General features: G+C 44.3%; 1 protein-coding gene across 2 annotated transcripts in view; it reads right to left on the minus strand.

Annotated features, from left to right (window-relative positions):
* Nucleotides 1–199: 199 nt before the first annotated feature.
* Nucleotides 200–24,874, minus strand: part of CTSO (cathepsin O) — a 53,280-nt gene continuing 28,605 nt past the window's right edge. The window contains exons 6-8 of one of the 2 annotated variants that reach the window (XM_040332205.1): nt 15,735–15,898; nt 12,870–12,962; nt 200–2,424 (exon numbers count right to left, since the gene is read on the minus strand). In XM_040332205.1, coding sequence (XP_040188139.1) covers nt 2,390–2,424; nt 12,870–12,962; nt 15,735–15,898 — 292 coding nt within the window. In that variant the 3' untranslated portion in view covers nt 200–2,389. The remainder of the gene's footprint in view (nt 2,425–12,869; nt 12,963–15,734; nt 15,899–24,874) is intronic. The other variant, XM_040332213.1, reaches the window with a different exon arrangement.

A 24,874-nucleotide genomic window follows, 5' to 3' on the forward strand; every position in this document is an offset into this window, starting at 1 on the left:
TCACAGCTCAATGAAGAAAAAAAAAAAAAAGTATTTGAAGTTCTATGTAGATATTTGAATGTATAATATATTTACTATTAGTGAAGATGCTAAAATTAACATGGTTCCTGCCATTTGTACTTGTATGTACATATACACACACACATATACCTGCACAGGACTATATATATGTAAAGAAACATTATTTAAATATAACTCATTTGTTGTAACTTAAAATACTTTATTTATACAAAATCAATACATAGCTTTTCGTCATTAATTAACGTACAATTTTTGGAATGTCTATACATTTGTATATTACCTCTTCTTTATATTATACACGTATATTATTTCCTTTTCTATTCATATTGAGTGTGAACTTTATTATCGGAAAAATAAATATATACATAAGTACTTAAGGAAAATATTTTAAACAGGATTGTCGGATACAGGCTTCTAATGGGAACAAATTTTAAGCCCTTAACAAATGGGAGTCCCATAAATCTTATGCTGGAGCTTATTATTTCAGTATATGAAGGTCAAACCTCGTTTGTCCCCTCCCTTTCCTGACCTACCAGGCTGCATGGTCGGATAAGGGTCTGGTATGAATTTTGCGATGGAACCCACGCCATTTTTTTTGCGTCCCCTCCTAATCCATGCCAGGTCAAAGAGTCTGGTATGGTCTTTGGGTGGGGGACCCCATGCCGTTTTTTAGCTGTCAGCGGTCATCAAGGAAGCCCGCTGACAACCAATGACTCATCGGTTGTTAGGACGTGGCGTACGGCTTCCTGGCCCGCTCCTTGGCAACCAGCTATATACAGTGAATGTAAAAAACACAATTGGATGCAGGTCCATTAAAGTCTATTACATGCAAAAGCTGCATTTTTCAGGAAAACAAGTCCCCCACCCTTTCCAAAAACACAGAGGCACAAAAATGCATTTGTTTTCTTTGTTTCAATGTTTTTCCCCTTTACCTGGTAATCTTGCAAATAACAACCTTCCTGTTCTTACGTTGACTCCTCCACTATATCTATAAAGCGAGCCAAGGTTGCCACCCAGGATGGACTTCAAACATGTTTGCTTTTGTCCATTTCAATAACATGGGGGGAATGATGGGTTTCTGTGCTTTCAGTTCAGGTATTAGATCAAAGATCACCAGGTTTTGGCATCCTAAACTAACAGTTTACTATGCATCAGTTATGAATGAACAAAGCGAGTAATTCGTACCGATCATTCACTGTATTCGTTTAGAAAGAAAGGGGCTGGTAAATTACATTTACCGGCCCTTTCAACCACTACCTATCCTGAAAGTATGCCGTGCAGCAGCCGGGGGAAAGGAGGGGGGACCAGGGGAGCACAGAGGGGGGACCCAGGCAGCAAGAGGAACAGGGACAGGAGGGACTGTATTTTCCTGCAATAGCTGAATGCTAGCGGGAGGCAAAGGAGGAAAATCAGTTGTTCAACTGCTGCAGGAAAATACAGCTGGCCGGGCCTGCTCCTCTTGTTGCCCGGGCCCCCTGGAGGATGAGCGGGGTTGCCATTGTGACCCTACTGCTATGCCCATTCCTACAAAAAAAACAAAAAAAACCACATCAATTAATCAAAAGGAAATTTGATTCTTAATATAGGGACAGAAACAACGGAACAAAACATTACAACAATACATGCTGCAAGCTATGCAGCCACATAAATCTATTAAAACCTATTACATATCATTTTCTATATTGCTGGATCATACAGCTGCACCTTTAATTATGTGGAGTATCACATTCTATGCAACAAGTGCAACTAAGATGTTATATAGGTGAAACAGGACAAAAAAAAAACATAAAATAAACCTACATTGACACACCACAAAAGAACATAATGAAGAAATTACTGCACACCTGTGGGACATCATTTTTTACAGCCAGAACATTCCATAATACATTAATGTTTCAAAAGTTTGGGAATAGGGGTGTTAAATATATCAGGGAAGGAAAACCATTGAAACTAGAAAAGAGAATCCTGTTTGACATGAGAGATACAGTAGCGGACTGGATGTGGAGCATAGCTTTCTTAATCCCTATCAATATAGTTTTATGACCATTCTTACCTCTGTGACCCCCCTTTCCTTGGTCCTTTTCTTTACTCCTTATTGGACTATTTGTCTCACTTTGATTACCCTGTGTATGTGTGTTTTTGCTAAGCTTTTAGGTATTCCTTGAGCTGAGAAAAGTAAGAAGACTCCAAAAGCTTGTTCTGAAGTTTCATTGTGACACTGCTAGGGCTTCTGTACTGTCCAAAAAAAGACAATCTTATGAAGGTAAACTGTGCCTGTATAACAATATTTTTCTGCCCGTTATGATAACCGATTTTGATGATGCATCTTCATATGGTCATTCATAAGTGTTTATATACCTTATCCAAATCACATCTCGGGAAAAGCTACAAAGTCTGCAATTCCTGTAAAAAAAAAGAAAAAAAAGAAGATTGTATATATATATATATATATATATATATATATATATATATATATATATATACATATATACACACACACACACACACGCACTGTTTTCTGTTGAAATAATACAGTGCTAATTTTTGTACTATAATTCAGAAGGAATTCGAGAACACAACTCACAAACAAAAGGTAAAAAGGCTACAAAAACATTTATAAAGATAAAACAAGCTGTCTACATATTGAGGAAATACAGTACTGCTGCAAAGCTCCCTAGGAGATTGTTGCAAAGATCTCAGCAAGGGTACAACATGCAGCACTAAAATAGGTGATGAAGTCTCATTATCCCACTGTAAGAAAAATACAGAGCAAGAATGGTGTTTGTAAAAGCACACCATGGACAAAAAAATAAAAATACTCTCCTTAAATACAATGCTGCAGTTTCAAATAGACCACCACAATGATTTTGGGCAATGGTTGAAGAAGAAATGTGACTAGCACTCTATTATGAAACCAAGCAAAGTTGTGTTTAAAGACAACGAGACCTAATTCCTACATTTAGGTAAAATGCATGTAGGCCAAGGGGCCAGAAGAACTTCCTACCAAGGAAGGAAAAAAAATAAAAAAATAAAAGAGAACATCAAGGTAGCAGGTTGCAGCTTATGCTGCATACACACCATCACTTTATGTGATGAAAAAAACCGACATTTTCTGTGAAGTAAAAAATGACGTTTTTGAAACTTCAATTTTCAAAGACGAAGTTGCCTACACACCATCGTTTTTCTCACAATGTTCTAGCAAAGCGAGGTTACGTTCTCACCCCTTTTTCCATTGAAGCTTGCTTCATAAGTAGCTTCTGGGCATGCGCGGGTGAAAAAACGTCGTTTTAAACGAAGTAAAAGTTGACGTTTTGAAAAACGACACATAAAATTGAAGCATGCTTCAATTTTTTTTTGCTTGTTTTTTAGAAGACATAAAACGACGTTTTCCCCCACACACAGTCAATTAAAGTGACGTTTTTAAAAACGTCATTTTTTTTCATCACATAAAGTGATGGTGTGTACGGGGCATTAGAGGTGTTGTAAAGGAATTTTTTCATAATAAGCATCCTTTACCTGCAGACATTCCTCTTTTCACTTCCTCATTGTTGGTTTTTGCTCAGAAGTTGCTCTATTTTTTCTCTGTTCTGTTCACTTCCTGCTTGTCTGATTTTACTGACCACCGTGACAGGAGGCTTTACTGCGTTGGTCAGTAACGTGCTCGCCCCCTCCTGGGAACTACATCTGTACGGCAGGACGCTCTCTACGTGTTAGAGACTTCAAGGAGGTGTGAATTACTGGGTGTGCCGCAATGCATACTGGGAAATGTAGTTCTTACATGAACGAGCGCCGCAAACCAGGAAGTGAAAGAGAATAGAAACTAGAATACCGGAGGTGATATAGATGAAGGAATTTAATAGGTATTTACTAGTTTTTTAACAGAATCATTACACTATTCTGTCTGTCTACCTTGCAGACATTAATTTTAGGCAAAAAAAAGGAGAAATCTAGCCAAAGCTTTTTTGGCTATACTTCTATATGGGTCACAGGAGTGCAGCTCATTATGCACTCCTGTGACCCATTGTCAACCAACAGCAGGCTAAAGTCCACTGTTGGCTGATGTCACCAAGCCGGTAAAGGGTCTGAAAAGATTGTGACCATATTGTCGGGATCCAACCAGCAGCCTGGACTGGCACCTGGCTCAGCCTCTCAGCGATCAGCCAAGAGCCAGCCGCTTCCTCCCCCTCCACTCCAATGAGCATTTAAGGGGCAGAGCAGAGAGACGCTAGGTGAGTATAAGGCCCCTTTCACACTTATACGACTTGTCCCACGATTTGTGATGGCAAAGTAGCGTGACAAGTCGTGTCCCATGATTTCCAATGACAACCATTCATATTAGTACGACTTCAAGTCGTTCCGACTTCTAAGTAGTCCCTGCACTACTTTGGTCCGATTTTGATGCCACTTACACAGGCCTTCCCTAAAATCGCGACTTTGAAGTCGCAGTAGTGTGAAAGGGGCCTAAATGTTTTTTTTTTTTGTTTTTTTACAAAGTCCATACTTCTCTTTTAAAGCTGAATTCCAGGAGTATCTGTATAGCATACTTAGACTGGTCCAGCTTGGCACAATGTAAGTATGCATACCACACACCTGACGGGCTGCTGGGGAAGTTGGTGCTACTACAATGATAGTCATGATCTTCCAGGTACTACTGGATTTCTGTGCGAGTGGCTTCCCTATCCACATGGAATGCAGGGAGTCACTAGCTCAGCACAGCCACAATTCATATATTGCCTTGTATTTTTGTCAATGACTACAAGGTATTCTCTAAATGGACGTGTTGGTGATCGCGACATTATCAACCCTCCACTCCACATTGTCCAATCAGAAAAATATTACTAATCACTAAAAAAATGAATGACTAAATAGACAACAGAATGACTCAAACAGAAGAAAATCTGTATTATAGGAGGGGCAAAGTTGGGTCCAGAATTCAATACAATTGAAATGCTGTGGGATGACGGAAATATTTCACATAGGGAATCTTATGAATTTCAGAAATGTCAATAAACAGCTTTGTTATGAAGAACAGTCTTAATTTATTCTTCAAGAGCTGCAGGAACACATTGGTTAGAGGTGGTTGTCATAAAACAGATCACATGGAAAAAGTATTAAATAAAATGCTTAACCACTTAATCACCGGGCCTATTTTGGCACTTCTCTCCTTCATGTAAAAATCACAATTTTTTTGCTAGAAAATTAATCAGAACCCCCAAACATTATATATTTTTTTTTAGCAGACATCCTAGGGAATAAAATGGCAGTCATTGCAATACTTTTTGTCACACCGTATTTGCGCAGCGGTCTTACAAGCGCACTTTTTTTGGGAAAAAATCACTTTTTTGAATTAAAAAATAAGACAACAATAATTTTTGCCCAATTTTTTTTATATATTGTGAAAGATAATGTTACGCCGAGTAAAATGATACCCAACATGACACGGTTAAAAAATGCGCCCGCTCGTGGCATGGCGTCAAACTTTTACCCTTAAAAATCTCGATAGGCGACGTTTAAAAAATTCTACAGGACCGGAAGCCGACTCGGATGCCAGCCTAGCTTTGCAGCTCTCTCTCTGCCCACAGCTTACCGGCGATTTTGGGGACTTTCCACCCACCATCCATGGGTCGTTCCAGGGCGACTAGGTCCTCTACGACCAGGGGATCATCCCAGCCCCCTCCGGGGACATCTGCGGACCTCAGGGCCTTCTTCACACAGCCCGGACTCCCCCAGGACAGGGGATCAAAGATGGCGCCGGACACAGACGCTGCTAACATGCGGTCCCCCCCGCGGCTCTCCCACTCCATCCCTGCACTGCTCCGGACGCCCGAGAGCAGTAGGACCATCCAGCAGACGATCGGGAGCGGGCGCCGCTGGTCGGGTGAGCAGACACCTCCGGCCTGGGCCCCCCCCGTCACTGATGCCTCACAGCCGAATCCGCGGGCCGCCGCCATCTTGGCACACCCGGAGCACTATACACAGTGCTCCGAGGCCTATCCCCAGCTACTGCGCTCGGCATCGGATCCGGCCATAAGCGGGGAGGGATGCAGTTCCCCGGACCCCTCGAGAGCAGCAGAGGACTTCCCAGCATTACCGCATGCTGCCCGCCCCAGCTCACATCCATTTGCTCCATCCAGGGCTGGGCAGAGCACTAGTCCCAGAGGGGACTCAGCAGGGACATCATCCCCCCCTGAGCTGCAGCACCAAGCTCACCTTGGGTCACCCACTCAAACTTCACCCCACCCAGCACCTCTGGCCTCCTATGCCCAAAAGGCATGCCCCCCTGCCTCCTCTTCAACTAGGGACAGGGAGGGGGAGGCCACCCGGTCCCAGCAGGCCTGGACCTGCGACACGCAGGGGGACTGGAGATCCGAGAGCCCTATCTGGGGACCCCCGCGGCAGACTCATAAGCAGCCTCCATCACATTCCCCCTTTCCTCCACAACCGCTGGACACTGATGCAAACCAGTCCATCCCCCCACAATGGCTTGTATACCTGCAAGCGATGCCTACCAAGGAGGACTTTAAACAGCTCATAACGGACGTGAAATCCACCTGCAGAGCTGAGATCCAAAACCTTCAATCGGGCCTCAAGCACCTGGCTGACCGAGTGGAAATGGCGGAGGAGGAAATCCAGGAAAACAAACTGGCGATCCACAGGACACAAACGCAAGGTACGGAGCATCGTACAATGCTTAGAGACATGCAACGCCACTTAGAGGACCTGGACAACAGGGGGCGTAGGAACAACATACGCGTCCGGGGGATACCGGAATCGGAGGGCCCGGAAGATGTACGCACTACTTTACACACCCTGTTCAACAATCTGATCGGGGAACCTCCGACTAAACCCATTGAAATGGACAGAGCTCACCGGGCGCTGCGCCCCAAAGGGCCCGCCTCCAAACCCAGAGACATAATATGCAGGCTAAGCTCATATCCCCTGAAGGAGGAAATAATGCGTCAGGCCCGCCTCGCCCGTCGAGTGACCTTAGACGAGGTCCCCGTCCAGCTCTTCCCGGATCTTTCGTGGATCACCTTACAGAAGCGCAGGCTACTACAGCCCTTGCTACGCACCCTGCAGGAAGAAAATATCCCGTACCGATGGGGCTTTCCGTTCAGCCTCACAGCGACTACACAAGGCAAGTCGGCGGTCCTGAGATATCCGGAGGACCTGCAAGCATTTTGTGAAGTCTTGGACATTCGGATTCCCCAGCTGCCAGATTGGGATCTCGTGGCCACACCGCCCCCGCCACCCTCAGTGTGGCAGAAAGTCCCACCGCCCAAACGACCCAGAGGCTCGGAGGGACCCAAGAGAAGCCCACACGGACACCACAGGAAGAACTGACTCAATCCCCCGGGCACGGGTCCCAATCTGCAAGACGCCCAACCTTATTTTGCCCGCCAGGGACCCCGCCCTGGACACCCATCTAGAAGCATGACCCAATCCCCGCGCCCTAGCTTTTAGTCTAGCTTAGCATAAAGGGCAAGTCTCGGCCGAGACTTTATAGAGAGACCGTTTAGGCCCCCTCCCCCATGTCCCTATTTAGCTCCCAGATGTTCTGGACTTTGATTTCTGCGGTCTTGTTGTTCAGCATGATCGCTCTAGGGTTCCCCTGGGCTCCCCTGGTACGGCCCTCAGGGGCCGGGCTGGTGAGGCCTACGGGAAGCCGCTTAGACCTGGGCCAGTTGGCCCTAACAGGTCGTGACTTAAAGTTAATGGTTTGTTATTATTGCCTCATTATAATGTTTTTTCCTTTCTCTCTTCCTTTCTCTAGACTCCTCTCTCCATCCCCTACCTCCCGTCATCGTGTGGTTCTGCTCGGCACTTCCGGAATGGTCTCGGTTCTCCTCCTGCGGTGTCTGGTTCCCGGCCTCTGGCGCCCGCATTTTCTCCATCCACATCAGATAAGTAAAGCTCCCTCCCACACCACACATCCTCATGGCTAAGATACTCTCCTTAAATGTCCACGGTTTGAATTCCAACAGAAAGAGACATCTAGCCCTGAGAGAGTTTAGGCAGTCGGGGGCAGACGTGGTTATGGTCCAGGAAACGCATCTAGACAAAGGGGGCTCCTTTGCGTTCGCATCCCGACACTACTCTCAGATATACCTTTCCTCAGGGCCCCGCAAAAAAGCCGGAGTGGCCATACTTATTAAAAAAGGGTCTCCCTTTGTTAGCTCCCACCACTATAGCGACCCACAGGGTCACTACATCATCCTCCAGGGCTCATGGCAGAACCAAAGGGTGACCTTCTGTGTTATATACGCCCCAAACGTCCGGCAGCTTGGGTTCCTGTCCAAGGTGTATGCGCGCCTCTTCCGCACTGACCATGGGATTCTAGTGATCGGGGGGGATTTCAACCTTGTCCAATCGGCCACTTCAGATCGCCACGTGGTGAGCCCCAGGGCGCCTCCTGACCGGGTGCTTAGGGACTCGAGGCTGTTCCGGCAAGTCTCCAGACGCTATGCACTTTTTGATGCCTGGCGGGTTCTCCACCCGGGCGATCGTCAATTCACATTCTACTCAGCCCCCCACCGCACGCACTCCCGAATCGATTTTTTTTTTGTGAACAACCCTGCCTTGCGGCTGGTCAAAGCAGTGCAGATCCAACCGATCTCATGGTCTGATCATGCCCCAGTGCTGATGACCTTGGCAATAGGCTCTCCAGTTGCCAAACCCTGCACCTGGCGCCTGAACACATTTCTCCTTCAGCACCTCCCCTCGAAAATGGAGTTGGAATCCACCTTGAGGAATTACTTTGAGGAAAACGACACTCCGGATATAACCCTGTCCACTCTTTGGGAGGCCCATAAGGCGGTGCTGAGGGGGAAATGCTTAGGCCTGTCCTCAGCCATGAAAAAAGACGCTCAGGCTTTGAAACAAAGTACAGAGGCGGAACTTAAGGTCTTGGAACGACGGTTGCAGGAGACGCCCACATTATCGCTTCTAAAAAAGATCTCCGCGCTGAGGGCTACCCTAGGAGAGATAGCGCTAGGCAGGGTGGAGAAAGCACTACTTAGGCTTAGACAACTGTTCTACGATAGGGGTAACAAAGCCCACTCCCTCCTGGCCAGAAAACTCCGTGACAGCGCACAAGCCGCGACCCCGCACCAGGTTAAGACCAAATCGGGAGACCTGGTTTCACACCCTAAGGACGTAGCTCACTCCTTTGCAGACTTTTACACAACTCTATACAATAACCCAGACATCCCCAGTAACCCTCCATCTCCTGACCTCACACAACGCATGACTCGATATCTGGAACAGAGTGGAGTCTCCAGACTCAAACCCTCTGACCTAGCCCCACTGAACGCGTCTATCTCGGTGGAGGAGCTGGAAGAGACCATCAAATCCTTACCCTCTCACAAAGCCCCGGGACCAGATGGTTTCCCCTATGAATACTATAAAACATTCCTCCCCCTATTGCTACCCCGCATGTGTAAACTGTTCAATGCATTTCTCAGGGACACTGCTGTCCCCAGGGACATGCAACGATCCTTCATCACGGTGATTCCAAAACCGGATAAGGACCCCTCCCTCTGTGCCAACTACAGGCCTATCGCCCTTCTAAATTCAGACTTGAAGATCTTCACTAAATTATTATCCATCCGACTGAACTCGGTTCTCCCCTCCCTTATACACAAGGACCAGGTGGGATTTGTCCCGTTACGACAAGCTGGGGACAACACCAGGAAAATAATTGACCTGGTGGAGGTGGCAAATAGAGAGGGTCAGAGGTCCATATTATTGGGCCTGGACGCCGAGAAGGCCTTTGACCGCTTGGGATGGCCCTTTCTGTTTGCTACGCTGCGTCATGTGGGATTTGAGGGACCATTCCTGCGGGCTATCCAACACCTGTACTCCGACCCATCCTCCCAAGTCAAGACCCCCTTTGCCCTCTCCACCGCGTTTTCGGTAACCAACGGCACCAGGCAGGGGTGTCCTCTGTCTCCCCTGCTGTTCGCGCTCTGCGTAGAACCCCTGGCCGCAACCATCCGTCAGAACCCAGATATTAGAGGGATCTTAGTTAGAGACCAAGAGTTCAAAATATCATTATTTGCAGACGACATCATCCTCACACTCACCCAGCCTAGGATTTCCCTCCCAAACCTGCACGCGGAGCTTGATCGTTTTGGAGCGCTCTCAGGCTACAAAATAAATGCGTCCAAATCGGAAGCGCTCCCGATCAACATCCCTGACGGGGAAGTGGCCCACCTAAGATCCAATTTCCCTTATAGCTGGAAAACCTCCTCACTGAAGTATCTGGGGATCCACATCACCCCCACCTACGCCACCATTTACCAGCAGAACTTTCCCCCTCTGTTCCGCAGCATTAGGACCCTTTTACAACAATGGAGAAAACACCACATCTCCCTACTGGGGAGAGTAGCGGCAGTAAAGATGACGATTCTCCCAAAAATACTCTACTTATTTCAAACCCTGCCCATCCCAGTGCCCTACGCCCATTTGAGAAAACTTCAGACCGATCTGCTCCAGTTTACGTGGAATTACAAGCGTCATAGAATCCCCCGGTCGGTGTTGCTAGCGGCGAGGTCGGAGGGGGGTCTGGCATACCCTGATCTAGTTAAGTACTATCAGGCGACCCAGTTGAGAGCAGTAACCTCCTGGTTCACGTTACGATCGTACAACAAATGGACACAAATAGAAAAGCTGTGGCTGGCCCCGGTGCACCCAAACAATTTATTGTGGAGTGCGGATGTGGAGGTTGACCCCGGTCGCCTGTTAGGTCCTATGGCCCAGCTCAGACGCACGTGGCGCAAATTGATACGCCAGCATAAGCTAACCTCCGACAGCTCCCTCCTGACCTCTTTCGCCGGCAACCCCAAAATCCCAGATAGCCTCACTCACAGGATGTCCGCTCCATGGACAACGAGGAACCTCTTCCACTTTGGGAACCTAGTGGATCCCCTGACTCGCAAAATGCGCACATTCGCGGACATACAGGCCAAGCATGATTTGCCGCGCCAGGAGTTCTATGGATATCTCCAGATACGCCACTATGCTCTGACTATCGCTCCAAACCTGCAGTTTTCCCCCCCCAACGGCTTTTGAAAGGCTGATATTGGCGGGTACAGCACAGAGGGGCCTGATCTCTAACATATATAAAATATTGAACTCTAGGCCCGTGGAAACGGCAGGCAAACATGCATATATGCTTAGGTGGGAAAAGGCCCTAGGCGAGGAGATCTCTGTGGAACACTGGCGGGCGATCTGGTCTCAAGCGGCAAAAACTTCGATCTGTACTTTATACAAGGAGAACATATATAAAATCCTTTACTTCTGGTACATGACACCTGATGTTCTCCACGCCATTTACCCGACCACTTCGGACCGCTGCTGGCGCTGTCAGCAGGACAGGGGAACGCTTATCCATATCTACTGGAGCTGCCCATTGATAGTCCCCTTCTGGACCTCGGTACAGCAATTACTGGACCGACTTCTAGACAGGACGCTCCCCCTGACCCCGAAAGTTTACCTATTAGGTTTGCCCCCACCGAAAATCCCTGCACCCTACAAGAAACTGACCAGACATGTCCTCACAGCAGCGAGATGTCTGGTGGCTTTACACTGGAAGCGCTCCGCCCCACCCCCCCCTGAGGCCCTGTACGCTAGGATAAAAGATGTGGAACTAATGGAGAAGATGACGGCCAGAATGCTAGACAGGCTGGAAGCCCATGATGAGGTTTGGGAGCTTTGGCACCGCCGGGAGGAGGAGCCCAGATCAGGTAGCTGAACCACACAGGTAATTTCCCACCCCATTCCCCCCCCGTCCCCTCTTTTTCCATTTCCCCTCTTCTGTTTCTTATCTTCTCTTCTTCTTCTCTATTCCCGTGAACCCACGGATGATTCAAGATTGTTCACTAGTACAATGTTGCACTGAAATGATTATCTCGCACCTTGCACTTAACCGGTTTATGTAGCTAAGGCTCAGTACGAACTACTCGTTACTTTGTGAAGAGGACACATAACTGATCAGATAGAGCTATGCAGAATGTCATATATGTAACTGACCACCTCGCTAGATGTTGCTTTCGTGTATGGTCTTGCATGTATACGTGTATTGAAAACTTCTGAATAAAACTGTTATTGATAAAAAAAAAAATTCTACAGGTTGCATTTTTTGAGTGACAGAGTAGGTCTAGGGCTAGAATTATTTCTCTCGCTCTAACGATCGCGGCGATACCTCACTTGTGTGGTTTGAACACCGTTTTCATATGCGGGCGCTACTCGCGTATGCGTTCGCTTCTGTGGGCAAAATTGATCACTTTTATTCCTATTATAAGGAATGTAAACATCCCTAGTAATAGAAAAAAGCATGACAGGTCCTCTTAAATATGAGATCTGGGGTCAAAAAGACCTCAGATCTCATATTTAGGCTTAAATGCAAAAAAAAAAAAAAAAAATTTGAAAATGTCATTTTTTCAAATGACAAAAAAAAAAATGTTGCTTTAAGAGGCTGGGCGGGACTGACGTTTTGACGTCACTTCCGCCCAGCAGAGCTATGGGGATGGGTGAAGGAGATTTTTCCTTCAGTCTCGTCCCCAGTCAGCAGCCGAACGTTCCCGATCGCCTCCGCCGCTACCGACGGCTCCGGTTGTCCATTATTGGACAACTGGACAATCATCACGTATCTTGACACATTCCATTGTAATTAGATTAGGGTGACTGTGAAACCTACATGGATATAAATAATGATGTATGTCCCCAGCCATGGGTGTAAAGTCGAAGGTCAGTTTAAGGAGAACAGTACTAAATGTTATTTACCCAACGGCAGTGAATATAATGAGCAAAATATAATTTTCTTTTGAGTGATCATTTAAACTTACCACATAAATTACCGTCTATTTTTATATGTATATAGCCATCTATACCCCAAGTTGTACCCCAAGAGTTTTTCACAATCCAGTAAGGAATATCACCTAAAAAACATTAAAACAAAAATAATATTCCACACAGGACAAAAAGTTACAAATAAAAGCACCCCAAAGTAGAGGAAGAAGTAAACATTTGCATGAAATGTGTACCAGCCATGAAAAGTATTAGCTGGTGTATATAAAGAAAGTCTCAACTGATTTTTTTTTCCAACTGTATTCCAAAGAGTAACTTAGTTCTTACATAGTGCCTAAACCCATTTCCACTTATTCCAAATACAAAGACAGAAATCAACTTCAAAGTTTTTTTGCTCATTCATTGTTCTTTATGGCAGCGTTTCCCAACTCCAGTCCTCAAGGCACACCAACAGGTCATGTTTTCAGGATTTCCCTCAGACGGAACGGCTGTGGTAATTACTAAGGCAGTGAAACTGATCAAATCACCTGTGCAAAATAATGGAAAGCCTGAAAACATGACCTGTTGGTGTGCCTTGAGGACTGGAGTTGGGAAACACTGCTTTATGATACCACGGGGTTGATTTATGAAAACTGGAGAGTGAAAAGTCAGGTGCAGTTGTGCATGGCAGCCAATCAGCTTCTAACTTCAACTTGTTCAGTTAAAGTGTAAGTAAACCCACCTATCGTTTTCAGCCAAGGAAGCTGCCATCTTTGCCGCTGTTTAATCTAAAACTGCCATGATGCTGCACATGTGATCAGTTATGACATCAGCCATTGGATGGTTTGACAGTTTAGTTGAGAGCACAACCAATGGGAGAGTTACATTTCTGGCACATGCCGGAAATTAAACGGTTTTATGGATGGGTTTACTTCCGCTTTAAGCTTTGACAAACTTGAACCCGAATTGGTTTCTTTGCAGAGCTGCACCAGATTTTGCACTCTCCAGTTTTAGAAAATCAAACCTCATGTGTCTATCTTTCTCTTTGTAGACTTAGGCCTCGTACACACGACCGAGGAACTCGGCAGGCGAAACACATAGCTTTCCTCGTTGAGTTCTTGTTAGGCTTGTCGAGGAACTCGACTAGCCAATTTTCTCCATTCCCGTCGAGGAAAAAGAGAACATGCTCTCTTTTTGGCTCAACGAGTTCCTCGACAGTTTCCTCAATGAAAAATGTACACACGACCAGTTTCCTCGGCAAAAAACCGCTCCCACTAAGTTTCTTGACGGATTCTGCCGAGGAAACTGGTCGTGTGTACGAGGCCTTACAGAGCCCTAAGGATTGTTAACTGCCAAAACAGTTTCCAACATCTTCATTGACATTTCAATATGGTAAATTTTTTTAAAGGGGTTGTAAAGGCTTGTGTTTGTTCACCCTAATGCATCCAAACCATTAAGGTAAAAAAAAACACCTGGCAGTCACCAGCCCACCAAGCCCCTGGTTTACTTACCTGAGCTCCTTCATCTCCTCGCCGGGGACGTCCCGTCCTTCTCTCCAAGGGGTCCCAGCTCTTGATTGGATAGATTGATAGCAGTGCAGCCATTGGCTCCAGCTGTCAATCAAATACAATGATGAGGGCGTTGGTGGCCAGGGCCGAGTGCGGTATTCGTATCTATGGATGCAAATGCTGGACTCGGGTACGCGCCCACAAGGTAACCCCCTCGGGAGAGCACTTCTCCTAGGAGGTTATCTAATGCAGGGAGGAGCCGCTAGAGCCGCCAAGGGACCCCAGAAGAGGATGTTCGGAGCCACTCTTGGCAAAACAAACTGCACATTGGAGGCAAGTATGACATGTTTGTTATTTAAAAAAAAAAAAACGATCCTTTACAATCACTTTAACTGGCCTTTTACAATGCCCTAATAAAACACAAAATAAAATTTTTGCCTCAAGGAACTGATGTGAGCTGTGATGCAATAGAGCAGACCAATTAGGGACCTGGACATGGAAGACAGTGGGGAAGATTTACTAAAACTAGTGCACGTAGAATCATGTGCAGCTTTTATTGTCAACGCTTACTTGAACAAACTGAAGTTAGAAGCTGATTGGTTACTATGCACAGCTGCACCAGTTTTAGTAAATCTCCCTCAATGTATGTAGAATCATATACTCTCATTTTGCCAAGAATACCGTTTTTTTTTTTCCAGACACTGTTGGCCTAATTCAACGAAAATATGGAGCAAGGGTTAGCCGTGAAAATTCAGTTTGAAAGATGATGTAAATCCCCTCCTCCTTGATAATAGTTGGCACAAGTTGTCCAGGCATTGGGATTGTTAAAAAGTTAAGCTGATGATCATGGGTTGTCTTTGGGCACCCGTAGTACCTTTATGCTGCATTTACACATTTCCTAAACAATGAGTGATAACTTTGCAATACAGCCTGTGACCATATAAATAGAGAAAACTCCTACTACAGAAGATTAGTTAGCAATGTAAATATGTTGCAGATAAAACAAATGATTATAGAGAAGAAACACTATTTTACAGAAACATGGAGATACGAATTTGTGGCTTACAGCTATAAAATACTTTGCAGAAGGTATACTGGCAATAAGGGTCATGGTGAAAATGTACTGTCCTATTAAATACTTTACAGCAGGGATCTCCAAACTACGGCCCTCCAGCTGTTGCTGAACTACACATCCCATGAGGCATTGTAAAACTCTGACATTCAAATACATGACTAGGCATGATGGTAATTGTAGTTCCTGAACAGCTAGAGGGCCATAGTTTGGAGACCCCTGCCTTACAGGAAACAAATGACACAACTACTGTATAGTAGTAGACAAAACAATGACAAATCAAACCCAACAAGGCACACCCAGGATTTCAAATAAATTAGCCATAAATATCAATGTCTTCTTACCTGATTTATCATAGCCAACTACAAGGACAGCATGGTTTGAATGGCCGCTAGAACAATGATACTGAATTATACCTCCAAGATAATCTTGCCAGCTAAGTGCATCAACAATAACGGCTAATGGACCATAGTGTATCAGCAACTTCATCATCACATCCTCAGAATCACTAAAAAATAAGCAAATTAATCAAAACCTATGCCACTAAATCAAAAGTCGCGAGAGTATTAAATATTATTTGCCGATGTGTCAGCAACCAGTAGCACACATTTAAATACATTTTTATTATTATAATTATTTGGTAAAAGTACAGGAAATAAAATAAAATAAATAGTAACATGCAAAGTTAATTCTGATTATTTGTCACAAGCAAAAACGTTACTATTCACTTTCATGTTTCTAAACTGCCCATGTAAGAAAAGTAAGTTTTCTTAGCACACCAAGAATTTTTTGGAGGAGTCAGCAGATTTATCACAGCAAGGGGAAAGAAAGCCCAAGTACATTCAAAAAGGCTCCTGAATTTAAAAGCATTTTTGATGCCTTTTAGATTTGGTGCTTCCATGAAATGACAAAGCAATAGAAATCTACTAACATTTCAAATAAAATTACAGGGACATTTTTCCAACATATCTCAACTGTATGATTTTGACACTTTTGAAGGGCAACAGTCTTCTGATAAGACTGGATTAGAAAATTATGTTTTTGTAAAAAAAAAAAAAAAAGCGCCATAAAAAAAGTGACAGTTTTGATAAAAAAAAGCAATATTTTTTACTTTTTGCTATAATAAATATCCCCCCAAAAATATATAAAAAAACGAATTTCTTTCTCAGTTTAGGCCGATATGTATTCTTCTACATATTGTTGGTAAAAAAAAAGAAAATGCAATAAGCATACTGTATATTGATTGGTTTGTGCAAAAGTTAAAGCGTTTACAAAATAGGGGATAGTTTTATGGGATTTTTATTAATCATGCCGGAGATATTCGATTTTTAATCGTGACTGCGACATTATGGCGGACACGTCGGACACTTTTGACACTATTTTGGGACCACTGTCAATTATACAGCGACCAGTGCTATAAAAATGCACCGATTACTATGTAAATGACAGGGAAGGGGTTAAACACTAGGGGGCGATCAAGGGGTTAAGTGTGTCCTAGGGAGTGATTCTAACTGTGGGGGGATGGTCTCACTAGAACTGGACAGAGATAACTGCTCCCAATGACAGGGAGCAGTAGATCCTTGTCATGTCACTAGGCAGAACAGGGAAATGCCTTGCTTATATAGGCATCTCCCTGTTTTTCCGCTCCGTGGCACGATCACCCGGTGGACATCGAGTCTGCGGGGCCCACGGGCTCGGAGCACGCAGCGGGGGCACGGGCCAACTATGCTGCGATTTAAAGGCGACATATAGGTACGTTGCTTTGCGCAGCCGTGACATTCTGTCGGCAAGCAGTTAAAAACTGCAGAGGATGAAACTACTGAAACATAATCTGTGATTAGAAAGAGGATTATCTGGACAGTTTAATTACATTTAGATGCTCAGAGATGCAGTTTCACGAAAAGACACCAAGTAGACTGTAACAAATTCACACAACGAATGCATTGCATTATACTACTCATTAAAAACTAAGACAGCATTTTGTCTATTAACATGCACTGGCTGTATATGTACAAGCAATGGGGATAATCTGCCAAGAGGTATGTGTTTGAAACTGGATAAAGTATCTCCGCTCTGATACGGAGTCTGTATCTACACCAATGTATTCACCATCTGCTGGTGTGCTTCAATCCGCATGAGACACAATTTTTTTTTTTATACATAAGATTTTTCTAGCAAGTATCACACAACTGTGCCATCCAACTATAATCCCACATTACTACTTCAACAGTCCTCTTTTAAAAAGGAAAGTATTAGCTGGATTCACGTATGCGGGCGCATCCTTGCGGCGGCGTAGCGTATCGTATTTACACTACGCCGCCGTAAGTTAGCAAGGCAAGTACTGTATTCACAAAGTACTTGCATGCTAAGTTACGGCAGCGTAGCGTAAATGCGGCGGGCGTAAGCACGCCTAATTCAAATTTGGCTGAGGGGGCGTGTTTTATGTTAATGGGGGGTGACCTGACGTGATTGACGTTATTTACGAACGGCGCATGCGCCGTCTATGTACATATCCCAGTGTGCATTGCGGCAAAGTACGCCGCAAGGACGTATTGGTTTAGACGTGGACGTAAATTACGTCCAGCCCTATTCACGGACGACTAACGCAAACAACGTAAAATTTTCAAATTTCGACGCGGGAACGACGGCCATACTTAACATTGGCTACGCCACCTAGGGGGCATGTTTATCTTTAGGCGGCCTATCTCTTACGGAAACGGCGTATCTTTACTGCGTCGGCCGGGCGTACGTTCGTGAATAGGCGTATCCAGTGATTTACATATTCTACGCCGACCGCAATGGAAGCGCCACCTAGCGGCCAGCCTAAAAAAATACACTTTAAGATACGGCGGTGTAAGACACTTACGCCGCTCGTATCTTAGCCTAATTTAAGCGTATCTGGTTACCAGAATACGCTTAAATTTGCGTCGGCGCAGATTCAGACTTAGGCTGGCATATCTACTGATACGCCAGCCTAAATCTTTCTGAATCTGCCTAATCTATATATGTGAATGTAGCTAGAACAGTAGCTGTATTTCCTTCACTTAAGGAGTTTCATCTAAAATTATAAAACGTACCAAACATTGATGCTCAGCAGGGGCACAATATCAAGATTGCTGGACATCAGTGTTTGGCACTTTTATGATTTAGCGGAGATGCCTCAAGGAATTACAACTACTGTATCATCTACATTAATATATATAGCCGATTTCCAAGAATGGTGGACTGTTGCAGTAATGATATAGGATTAAGATCGCTGAAAACACTTGCAAAATACTTGTCACAGTTCTTACCTGAGACATGCAAAAAACAGAAGAAAGCACACCAGCAGATGGTGGAAGCTATGCATTAGTGCCCCTTTCCATGACTTTCAGTATTTAGTCATGTGGAGATACTATTTATCCAGATTTACTCATGAACCTATGGACCTACTATGTACATTCATAATATTTGTAAAGGAAATAGAATAAATGTACATTTTTAAAGCTCAGCTGGTAGAAAGTACATTGACTCAAGTTAAACAAACATCAGTGCTGCAATTTACATGATAGCTGATGTCTCTTATCTCCATCTGAAAGCAAATTTTCAGAGGCCTTCATGTGTTTTAAATATTTTTGAACACTACAAATATAATCAGTTACATAAATACTGTATATGCTGTGATCTGGTTCCTTTTAATAAAACATTTGCACTGCTTTAGTGTAATATACCATAACACAAATTAATTAGACATGATAACCAAGCAGGGCCCGACTCTCGTAGAACATGAGAAACTTTTCTGTATGTGTAACCTGTTAAGAAATGTGAAATTCTGCTCAATGAGTATTTTGATGCAGACACCCATCTGAGTTCTGGACCTCCATTTGGAATGCATTACAGGCGGTCCCCGGGTTACAAACAAGATAGGGTCTGTAAATGTGTTCTCGAGTTGAATCTGTTTGCAAGTCAGAACAGGTACATTTTTTAAAAACAACTGACGCGTTTCGCATTGAACTTCAATGCTTAGTCATAGCTATGACAAAGCATTGAAGTTCAATGCGAAACGCGTCAGTTTTTCCCACTGTATGCTGGTACCTGTAGTGCATTCTTCTTTTACCCAATAAAGGGCACGTCTTTTTAAGACTTTGGAGTGCGGCTGTCCATATATTCCTTCCTTTGCATATCCTGCGCATTGCCGGCACCCGTTGGTTCTTGAGTGGACACGTGATCACCCTAGGTGTGCTCACCTGGAGCGGCAGCTTCCCTACCCAACTTTGTTTTGCTGCCTGTGCCCCTGTTCAGAAGATTTCACCTCACTTTCTGTCCCAATGACAATTGGATTTTGGTAATAAAGCATCAGTGGAGACACTTTTTTTCCCATAATAACTCTTACAGGAGAGAATTTCCCTTCCTAGGTGTAGATTTCCTCTCACTTCCTGTTTTCTCCCTCTGTTTGTAAGTAGGAGTCATTTGTAAGTCGGATGTTTGTAACTAGGGAACCGCCTGTATCAGGCCTCGTACACACGACCGAGGAACTCGTCGGGCGAAACACATAGTTTTTTTCGTCGAGTTCCTTGTTCAGGTTGTGGAGGAACTCGACAAGCTTGCTTTGCGTACACACTGGCAAGGCAAAAATCTCCTCGTTCTCAAAACGCGGTGACATACAACGGCAGGGGAAGTTCGATTCCACTGGCACAACTCTTGGGGCTGGTTTTGCTAATCTCATGTGTTTGCACTTTTCAGTCTGTTACAGCTTGAAAAATGTGTTATCTCCATTACAAATGCTACTTTTACTCCCGTCTCATACTTTATTCTGAGCAAGTGCGGGTTTCTTAGCATACACACGCTCGAGTTTCTCGTCGAAAACCAGCCCGACGAGGAACTCGACGAGCAAATTCAGACTCCCGTTGAGGAAAAAAGAGAACTTGCTCTCTTTTTTGCTCGTCGAGTTCCTCGACAGTTTCCTCGATGAAAAATGTACACAAGACCGGTTTCCTCGGCAAAAAAAACTCTCCCACCAAGTTTCTCGATGGATTCTGCCGAGGAAACTGGTCATATGTACAAGGCCTTTTACGAACAGGAATTCAGATAAATCAGCCCAAAGGGTGGCGTCATCCGCATGGAACTTCCCCTTTATAGTGCCGTTGTACGTCACCAGGCTTTGCTAGAGCATTTTTAAAAAACGACCGTGTGTGGGCAACGTCGTTTTAATGATGAAGTTGGAAAAACGTTGTTTTTTCTACATGCCGAAAAACATCGTTTTTTTTTCATGCTGAAAAATGATCGTGTGTATGCGGCATTACTTGCTATACACTTGGCAATCATTTTATATTTAAAGAAGTGCATTGAAATTGCCAACCTCAATATATATATAGAGCAGAAACAATTAAATGTCTGTCATGTTTATTAAAATCTGTCATTTTTAAAAAGCATTGGCTACCTGGTTCCTGGACCTAAAGCCATGACCTAGATACCCGAATTCTTATCTGTTGTTAAGGATAGAGGCAGCCTGACTGCAAATCTTGCTCCCCTCTAGTGAATAACTTACAAATCTTTAATATAATAGCAAAAATACAAGCATGTAAAATAAAAAAATAAAAAATGGTAAAAAAGGTAAATATTTAAATAATAACTACAGTAAATGAGGATTTTTGGTTTATCTGTATATTCTATTTCTTGGGGAGTACAAAACAAGACACAAAAGGAGGCAATATTAAACTTGATTTATGCTGCCAGCTTCAGGTGAACGGGCACTCGCCAAAGCAAGGCAGGAATCCCCATGCAGGCATAAGCCCTCCCAGTTCCACTAAGGCTAAGACTCCGTTTTGTAGGAAGCAAAGGTGGGCAAACAAGAAGGGAGCTATCTCTGCATCCTATGATGCACTCGAACAAGGGGATTTTTCAAGTAAACCAAAAATCTTAGATCATACATCACAAGATACAGAGGAGATAATATTCATGTCTATTTGGAATGTCCCAAAGCAATGAACATGAGGGGTGGGCAACACAGAGATAAGGCCATTATGCCCAAAACAAAAAACAGAAGAGGAGGACAATCCCACTACAAAGCTGCCTGCAAGACCTTTCATGTAAAACTGGCATCCACAGAGATGTAAACATCCACCTGGTAGAACTTCGTAAACATGTAAAGTAAACACAAACACTGACACTCATTTTGGAATGAGCCTTGGCCGGGAAAGAAGGAATCTTGCACTTGATACCATGCCTGAGAAATAAGCTGACAAAAAACACCTAGAGATAATGGATCAAGAAGCAGCCTGATCCCTGCGAGACCCTTTAGTTAAAACAAACAAGGAAAAAACAACTGACAAAAAGCAGTCTCCTTCAGATAAAAACTTTAACAACATCCAATGTGTGAAGCAATTTCTCCTGTGGATGTTTAGGATTAAGACAAAAATATGGCAAAACAATGTCCTGATTTAAGAGGAAAGAAGATATCAACTTAGGTAAGAAATAGGACCAAGGCCTTAAAGCGGATCTCCACCCTCATTTAAACTATAGCTCCATATTTCTACCGCTGCAAAGTAATCATGAATCGGCTATTTTGATTTTAATTAGCAAATGTGTACCTTATTTATGAGCCATGCTTCCGGTCTGCCCCCCCTCGGGTTTCCGACGGGTTTTCTGCCGTTTCCTGCGCTGCGCTGTGCCTGCTGGGAGCCAGTGTCAGAGCTCTCTAATTGTAATATTCTGCTCTGTTATCCAACATCGCGCGACTTCAGTTCTGTTGCGATGACAACAGAGACGCTCACGCCGCCGGGCACCTTCGCCAGTGCGCATCCACGAGATCGAGCGGTGGATGCTGGGACAGCATCCACCGCAAATAGGAAGTAGCTCCTTGTGGGAATCGAGCGCCCAAAGCCAAGATGGCCACGGGACGCAAACAAGAATAAAAGTATTTATTATGGACGGAATAACAGCGGAGGGGCGGCCAGACACCGGAAACGTGAGTTTAGCACAGCAGTGCTAATACATATTTGAATAGCCCATAAAAAAAAACGATTAAGCCGTGGGAGATCCGCTTTAACACCACCTTGTCCTGGTGAAAAACCAGAAAGGGTTCCTTGCAGGAAAGTGCAACCAACTTGCATGTGAATATAAAACAGGCTGATGTGCAAACCAAACAAACAAATAAATAAATGCAGAGTGGCAGCCAACATAAGCAAATGCGTCCCCACAGAATAGTAAATAAAATAAGATATATGTGGCCCTAACTCAATAAAATGTGAATAGAATATTGCATAAGCAAATCAAAAAAATGTATTAAATATAATGGATTCCACTTCAATTCAATATTCAGTGTAAAAAGTGCATGTGCAATTGATTAAATATAAAAAACTTCAAGTCCATAACGAAAAAAAATAAAAAATTCATAAAAGTGCAGCAAGTGCATGTGCAAACAAAATCGTCAAGGTCAGTGAGACATGCAATAAAAAGTGCAATAATAAAAAATGCAAATAAGTTTAATGTGTAGTCATAATCTTCTCCATCATCATCCGTAATCCACCACAGGTGTGCCCCAGCCTCACCTCAAGTAAAGGCCCCAACGGGTTTAACGGCGCTTTAGGTAGATAAAAATCATAAGGATACTATCCGATTTCCAATCTTCTCCTTGGAGTGTCAGACATGGTTGAGGTATGCAGTAATGGCGGTGGATAGGAACAAGCAGTGTTCTCCCTCTATGTTAAATATGTCCTCCTTAGACTCCTCCTCTCCTCCATTTACAACTCATAGAAGATAAAGGAAAGCTCCATAGTGTAATATTTCAATAAAATCAAATGTATTTGACAGCAGCAACTTACATATAAAATTGGAATTATCAGCATCGAGCTAATCAAGACCTTCCGATTTCGGCCGTGACCGGAAGTAGAACATCACCAGGCTCCTTCCCGCTGCTTTGTGTCACAGATCATGTAACTTTCTCAAGGGTTGGAAAAACTGTGACGCAACATGTTGGGAAGGAGTCGGGTGACATTTTACTTCCGGTCACGGCCGAGACTGGAAGTTCTTGATTAGACCGATGCTGATAATTCCAATTTTATATGCAAGTTGCTGCGGTCAAACAAATTAGATTTTATTGAAATATTACACTGTGGAGATTTCCTTCATTTTCTAAGAGTTGTAAATGGAGGCGTCTAAGGAGGACATATTTACCATAGAGGGAGAACACTGCTTGTTCCTATCCACCGCCATTACTGCATACCACAACTATGTCTGACACTCCAAGAAGAAGATTGGTAATCGGATAGTATCCTCGTGATTTTAGTCTTCTGTGTGCAGCAACCCCCCTCAGCCCCATCTCGATCCAGCAATGTTGCACGAGAGACTCAGCTGTCCAGAACTCTCCCTCCTCATTGGCTGAGACAGCAGCGAAGCACCATTGGCTCCCTCTGCTGTCAGTCAGTAAGCCAATGAGGAGAGAGAGAGGGGGCAGGGCCAAGCCACGGCTCTGTGTCTGAATGGACACACGGAGCTGCGACCTGGCTCAGGTGTCCCCATAGCAAGCTACTTGCTCTAGGGGCACTCAACAGGAGGAAGGGGCTAGGAGCACCAAAGAGGGACCCGAGAAAAGGACGATTCAGCCTGCTCTGTGGAAAACCACTGCACAAAGCAGGTAAGAAAAACATGTTTGTTATTTTTAAACAAAAAAATACGAGACTTTAGTATAATTTAAAGGTTGAAAGCTTTGGAAGCCCACAGTGGTCTTTTGTGTTTCAGTCAGTCCTGGACCTTGAGACTCTTGCTGGAAGGACTTGACTATGGAGGATTCCTAAACCTCCACAGTTTACTCTTTTCTCCAACACCGCATCCTCCTGTAAACAAGGTAGGGATGAAGAAGAGCAACTAAGTTTGCTTACCAGGCACTCTGAGCCAGTGAGAACCCCTAAAAGCTGATCACCCAGCCTAGATATGGCTTCAGAAATTCCTCCCTTTACACAATAGAAATGGAGGATTGTGCCCCTGAGATATTGGAAATAACAGGTAATAACAGGCAAGGGCAGGGATTCAGAACTAATCTGACCCTTTGGAAAGCCATTACATAACACACTTTGCAGAGGGTCCTCCTTACCTTACAGAGGAGTTTGGGAACCCATCCAATAATTTTTCGCCTCCCCTCTAATGGCTAAACAAGGCCTGTGTGTACTGCAGGAATTGGGGAAAATGGCACCTGTGCATGCACAAACATGTGTGATAATGTAATTGTGCAAGCATGACAGACCGCCCCCCTTATCGCATCTCCACTGCTGAATGTCGGTTCACTTAACTGCCCAAAAATTACAAAATAACAGGGGAACATCTACACTGTTCCACTATACAGCAGATGCACTCATATTGCCCAATATTTCACTCATCATGGTGGATGCACCCCCCACAGGGCCTTCAAAGGATTCACTTCTCTACTGTCCTAAACCTGCAGAGCACCCTGCCAGCAATGTCAGTGGTTACACTGTATCCAAGAGATAGAGTCCAGTGCCAATCGGTA

This window comes from Rana temporaria, chromosome 1 (genome assembly GCF_905171775.1).
Source record: "Rana temporaria chromosome 1, aRanTem1.1, whole genome shotgun sequence".
Taxonomy (NCBI): Eukaryota; Metazoa; Chordata; class Amphibia; order Anura; family Ranidae; genus Rana; species Rana temporaria.